General features: G+C 44.1%; 1 protein-coding gene across 1 annotated transcript; it reads left to right on the top strand.

Annotated features, from left to right (window-relative positions):
* Positions 1-5,230: 5,230 nt before the first annotated feature.
* Positions 5,231-5,863, top strand: ERH (ERH mRNA splicing and mitosis factor). The gene is given in 2 exon segments (XM_069540642.1): positions 5,231-5,273; positions 5,276-5,863. Coding segments are annotated over 2 exon segments (309 nt in total). The 3' UTR covers positions 5,542-5,863.
* Positions 5,864-7,005: the final 1,142 nt, after the last annotated feature.

A 7,005-nucleotide genomic window follows, 5' to 3' on the forward strand; every position in this document is an offset into this window, starting at 1 on the left:
AAAATTTTTTTTCTGTTTTTAAATTACTTTGTTATTGTTTCCTTGTTATTGTTTTTGTTATTTATTTTCCCTCTTTTCTCATCTTCCTTTCTTCTTGTTTTTTTTTGGGGGGGAGGGAGATATTTTGCATGCCCATTCAGAACATTAAACAAAATTTCCCTTGGCTTCACATTCCTTTATTTTCTATTTTATTTCTGAAAGGCCAGTTTTTTGCCTGGAGATAAATGTTTTATGATTTTTTTTAATTAATTAATTTATCTTTAGCTGTGTTGGGTCTTCGTTTCTGTGCGAGGGCTTTCTCTAGTTGAGGTGAGCGGGGACCACTCTTCATCGCGGTGCGCGGGCCTCTCACTATCGCAGCCTCTCTTGTTGCGGAGCGCAGGCTCCAGATGCGCAGGCTCAGTAGTTGTGGCTCACGGGCCCAGTTGCTCCGCGGCATGTGGGATCTTCCCAGATCAGGGTTCGAACCCATGTCCCCCGCATTGGCAGGCAGATTCTCAACCACTGCACCACCAGGGAAGCCCCTATGATTTTGTTTTTATTCTCAAGTTGCCACCACATGAAAGATTTGTCATAAGTTTGAATTTAAATTAAAGGCTTTTCTAAATCTTTTCTCCCTGTCCTTTCCGTTGATGTACTAGCATCCTGTAGCATGCCTCTAGCAGCCTACAAAGAAGGACACCCTGTAGAAAAGACCCTCACGCCTGCTCGGGCCCAGCCATGACTGTTCTGCAATTGTGACTCAGCATTTCCCTGCAGCTTTGTCACTGCAACCATCTTCCACCTCCCCTGTCACTGAGCCCACAATGGTCTCACAGCCCAAGAAATCTACTCTCAGTCATTCTGAGGCCTGTCTAGTTTATTTTGACCATTTTCACAGCTGGCATCTGCTAAAGCCAGTCTACAACAGCTAATTAACCTAATTCAGCACAATTATCCCAGTCATGGTTACTAGTCCATGTCATATATCTCGGATCCCCAAGAAATCATGTCAGGCTCTTAAGAAATGGAGCTGTTATCGAACCTGAGCTTTTTCATCTCCTTATGCTTGGATTTTATAGCGACTGGTGTCTCGTACACGTGCCTGACTTCAGTCTCCCTGTAAGAGTCACAGTTTGAAGCTAAGGAGGGAGGAGTTTGATGACTACCTGTGTTTCCCAATTTCCCGGATGACAAGAATCACCTATCAAATCCTAAATTCTCCCAACCCACCTCAGACTCACCAAATCAGAATCTCCGGGGGAGAGCTTGGGCAGGTAGGGAAACACTGATCTAGATCTTTGTGAGCAAAAGCAACATAGATATGGCAAGGGAGCTTTGGAGTGTGGTTTTAGAGTTAGACTTCACCACCTTTGTCTCGGGCAAGTGATTTAACTTCTTAACCCTCAATTTCCTCATCTCTAAAATGGGGGTAACAAGTCCAGCCTACCCGGCTTGTGGTGAAGGTTAGAAATCAGATCCATGTGAAACAGCTGACGCTTAGCAAGAGCTCAGATGATGGTGGCTACCAGCATTCTTATGGTGACAATGAATTTTATGAACCTGAAGAGGACTTAAACCTTCACCCAGGAGACTAGAGCTCTTCTAACTTCAGCGCCACTGGGAGCTGGCTTGGCAGCCAGGTAGGAGAGAGGCTTTTCCTCCTCTCACACAGAAACAACACAGCAGCCAGGGGAGTTCCAAGATACACTCAAGTCCAAGAGGCCAGACTTTTCAGGCACTTTAGTATGTAAGGTATTTGCCCAGAAGGCAGGTAGGCAGGTAATTTCTCTCTGGGGTATAAGTTGGTGTATTGCCTTGTTCAAGCAGGAATCCTCTATTCCCAGAAACCAGTTCCCATGTCAAGTCTCTGGGATCTTAAACCTGGTCCACAAATCCAAAGAGAAGATGTTTGTCCTAAATTATCTTAAATATTCTGTCTGAGCTTTTCTGCTGCTGGGCCACTGGTACCTCTACAGGCCTGGCCTAAAACCCTTCTTGGCCTTGGCCTCCTCTGCTCCATACATGCACTGAAGTCCAGACCCAAGAATTTGGGCTCAGAAGGTTGGGGAACTCCTAGGGAACCCGGAAGATCTGATTTCTTGTCTTTCTTTGGAATAATGTGAAGACTCCAGGGGGATCTAAACATTATGACTCCGTCAGCCTGTCCTAATCTCCTGGCTGGCATGCAGCCACGCAAATGATAGTTACTACTGTTTAGTAGCAAAAAGATGACCTTGGGGACACTTGGCTAATCATGAAGCTCTCCTTCATATGCACAAAGTACAGCAAAGAGTTGAGGGTAGGGAGAGAAGGGTATGGGTGATAGCTATTGAGAGTTTTCAAAAATCTAGGCACACTGAGTGTTACATCATTTGGTTTTCACAACAGCCACATGTAATGGGCTTTATTCCACCCATCTACCAATAAGAAAACAGATTTCTCAGTGAAGCAAATTGCTCCAGATCACACAACCAGTATGTTGAAGAGCCAGGATGAAGGTCTATAACCATTTAATCCCAAACCCATGCCCTCTACCCTCTACCAGATTGCTTCTAACAGTAGACAAGAGAAGAGGAAAATTAAGAGATTCACTGACAAAATTTTTGAAAAAGACATTCCGGTACTTGGTTTAGATTTTACCTGGTTTCTCTTGAAATAAACCATGTCACATCACCTCAGGGTTACGGGCCAAATATGTAGGACCTCTTTAAAACTTAAGCCAAAGGCTGCCTATTCCTATAAGGCTTTTTTTTTTTTTTGGCCTCTAGAGCAGAAGAAGGCAAACTTTCTTTTACAGGGCCAGAGAGTAACGATTTTAGGCCTTGCGAGCCACGTGGTTTCTGTGGCAAATCGCCTCTGCCTGTACAGGTGAGAGCAGCCATAGAAATGATGTACACGAATGAGCCCTCTGTGTAGCAGTAGAAGTATTTACACCAACAGCTGTGGTTTGCCAAATCCTGCTCTAGAGAAATAAGGTTCTTTCCTACTTGTCTTCCAAGCTCTCCCCTGTCCCATCAAAATCCATGTGTGGGTTGTGAATACAGTCCTATAAACCAGATGTTAGCTGATGCACTCTGCTCTCTGAGATTAAAATGAAACCACTTACAGAGGCAAGCCTGTGTGCCACCCAATCTCTCCAGGAGGAATGAACGCACCCTATTTTGCTGAAGTGGTTTAGTGCATGGATAGTCTTGCCTTCCCATATTTTTACCACCCCTATTCTACACCATATCATGCTAGACATAGATCCTAGGCCCTTTCCTTAATACACACACACACACACACACACACACACACACACACACACACACACATTCAGCCATACAGAAATTTGTGCATAGTTGACTTTTTCCATGGGGAAATGGATATTGAATTTACAGGGAAACAATTCAAACTATTTCATATCAGATGTGTTATTCTTATTCTCAAAATTCCTCTGGCTACTTTGCCCTTAATTTCTAGCCTCCTGCCATCTTTTTGCTTACCGTCTTCCAGAAACTTCTCCTGCTTTGTGAGGCAGAGCAATTCAGCCCTATCTCCACCCTTTTCTGTGTCCCACTAGGCATGGCTCTGCTAGGAGATGCACCATCTTCTCTTCCTCACCCTCTCACCAGCCTCTGCAAGAGGAAGGGAATGACCTGGAAATAGATCACCATCATCTTGAAACCACCCTCCCCCTTAAAATCAAAAGCTACTTTACTGTTTCAGTTTTAAGTGATCTTTTCCATCCTTTACACAAATTAAAAATCACTCTGTAAAGACATTTTTTACTTTGAGCAACAGAAGTAAACTCTAACATAAATAGGAGAGGGGAGTTACTGGACGTAAGTCAAGGAAAAGCTGAAGAAATGGTTTCACAAAGACAGACAAGATAGCAGCATGGGCCTCAGTGGGCAGGAGCCTGTGGTCTCCATTTCTCTAATGTACTGCCATTGAATGTGGCACCAGAGGGCTTTGACCGCACGTGTCTCTGTTCCAGATTGGATTCCAGAGAGAATTCTGTGCTCTAGTTGTCTGGGCCACATGCAATTCTTGTGATCAGGAGCCTGAGTACTGAGATGAGGAGCCCCATCAGAACCACTCAGGTGTGGGGAGGAAAATCCTAAAGAAGAGATGCTGTACCCCCTCAAAATCAAACAAACAGATGTCCACTCCACTGTGTTTCCAAAGACTTCTCAGCCCAAAGAATGGAACTATTAGTCAGAATGCTCTAAATATGTGTTACAGGCAAATGTGAGGAGATCAAAACGTTAGCTTTTTCCCATTAGTTGCCTCTCACTTTCCTAGCACTGGCTAAGGTAGTAAGTGTTTTCTAAGGTATAGGTGTGGCTGGTACCTAAGCCCTGGCTCCCCCCAAAAGCGTCTTGCTCTTTAACTAACAGACTCTCATTTATTCATGATTGCCCTACAAATTGTAGATAAAGGTGCATTATTATGCCATTTCACAGATGTGAACATTGTGACTCCATTTCTCTGACATGTCACTGACACACCTTATTTGTGTCAGAGGTGGGATATGAAATCGATCTTTACGGCTTCAAGCCCACACTCTTTGGCAGGGTTTTTGATGAGAGATCTCTCGAATGTATAGGTCACCTGAATACCTCAGACTTCATCTGTTCCAGAGTATCATGGCCCTTTGCCACCTGCTCACACAGAAACCACCCCTTTGAATCCTCCCAGTCTCCCTCCCTCCCTGGGAGAGCATCTAACGAGTGCTCAGAAAAATGTTGCTCATGTTCCCTGCCCCAGCTCCTCATTGAGGGTCCTGGCCCCTCTACTAAGTATGCCCCTCAGGAGGATACGAAGACACCCCTATAGAACTCAGGGCTCTTTCCCTGATGAACCCGAAGTCCTCAGGGTACCAGCCATGCCCAGGGCTGTGGCCGAGTGGCAACCAGAAGCAGTGTGGAAGGACAGCCTCTTATCCAACAGTGGGTTGTACTGTTCCTTGGCCCCCAAGAGATGCTGATGGCTCCCAGACATTGACAAAGTCTTTCGGTGACACTAATCTCTCAGCTTCTGGCCCAGACCTCCTCTAGCTCACTAGCTCCCAATTCAGAGCCCTTGCAAGGTTTGTCTCATTGCCTAGACCTCAGTCATGTGGCGCATTCAGGCTACAAAGAGGCCAGGACAATTGTCTGGACCTCTCCCCTCACACTGTGAAAGTCTTAAATACACAGAGAGGACTCAGAAGTTAGAAGGTCCAGAGCGGAGTCGGCGACGGCGGCGGCGAGAGTGTGGCGCGATGTCTCACACCATTTTGCTGGTACAGCCTACCGAGAGGCCAGAAGCAGAACTTATGCTGACTATGAATCTGTGAATGAATGCATGGAAGGTGTTTGTAAAATGTATGAACACCTGAAGAGAATGAATCCCAACAGCCCCTCTATCACGTATGGTATCAGTCAGTTACTTGACGTCGTGGATGACCTGGCCAACCTCAGCTGCCTCGTTTACGGAGCTGATACCCAGACATACCAGCCTTATAACAAAGACTGGAGTAAAGAGAAGATCTACGTGCTCCTTCGTCGACAGGCCCAACAGGCCGGGAAATAGTTGAGTTTGGAAGCGTTAGGGGGATGGGGGTGGGCTTGGAACACAGGTGTGTACAGTGTGCTGTAGTAGAAGTTTTGTATTATAGTAATCCTGTTTCCATTTTGGTACACTCTAGCCAGGATTGAGTGTATTAGATGAAATAGGATCTTGTTCGATCTGAAACCCCCTTTGCCCCCTTCTCTCCACTCCTTTTTTTTTTTTTTACTTAAACATTTTTATGGTGATTTAGGTGGAAGTTGGTTTTTGTCAGTTAATGTTGTTTCCAGTCCTTCAGACTGTTCGTATCTGCTTTATAACATTCACTGTACTAACCCTTCTTCAAACCAGGGTGGGGGTGGTGACGCGGTTTAGTTATGTCCTCAAGACAAAGTCTTACTGAGAAACAAATAAATGTCCTTTAGTTAAAAAAAAAAAAAAAGTTAGAAGGTCCAAAAAATTAAAATGGCAAACGTCCACTGGGATGCCGTGTAGTCCCTCCACTATCACTCTCACCCCCAGCTCTTTCACCAGATCCTCTTCACTCCTTTGGAAAAAACAAGCAAGCAAGCAAAGAAAAATTTTAAAACCCTCTTTGCATATTAAGTGATGCAGTTCAATACTTGGGAGGAGGGAGAATCCCACACACCAGAGGACTCGAAGTTCCAGCTTTAGTTATGCCAGAAAACCCCGCCATGCTGAGGATAATGGACGTAATCACTGAGGAGGTCATAATTCATCGAGAAGGACAGGGATGGAAGCCCAAGGAAAGACAAGGAAGGCGCAGAGAATGAGGGGCCGAGGCCTTGAGGCTTAGAGTAGACACTCTCTACAGATCAGTTCCTCAAACTTGTAAAGGAAAGACTTCATGCTCTGAAGTCAAACAGAATCAAGGTTCAAATTCTGGTTCCACCACACTCTGAACATGTACAAGTTACAATCTCTCTGAGCCTAAGTTTCTTCATTTGCAAAATAATGAAACAGAAAATTGCTGAATGCTTTAAATAAGATAACGCCTGTAAAGTGGCTTGGAGAGTGTCGCTTAATAAATATTCCCCTTCCCTCTTCCCTCTGGGGAATTGAGATAAATAAGATTTCCATCTGTGCAGTAAGCTAGTTTGTATATTTCTTGTGTGACTTTACATATTGACAACTGGTTTATTAAAGTATCTTTTAAATATTGCTGTGAAAAAGCATCTATAATTACTTTTAATAAGAATTTTAAATGAAATTATTTATTTAAAGAGAGCTTTTCTTCTAAGTGGAAATTTTAGATTAAAAGTTATAAAAAGAGTAGTCAATAGTTGCTAATTTAGTACATTGTAATACGATTTCTGGGCTTACAGGGAAGAGGGTAGATTAACTGTTGCAAGCACAGCACTACTGTGTGTCCGCCACTCTGCTGGATGCTTTGTATTTAAGCTTTATAACAACCCTATAAGAAAGTCGTCTCATAGATATAGGTAGATATAGGAACCTGAGGCATTA

Source organism: Delphinus delphis, chromosome 1 (genome assembly GCF_949987515.2).
Source record: "Delphinus delphis chromosome 1, mDelDel1.2, whole genome shotgun sequence".
Taxonomy (NCBI): domain Eukaryota; kingdom Metazoa; phylum Chordata; class Mammalia; order Artiodactyla; family Delphinidae; genus Delphinus; species Delphinus delphis.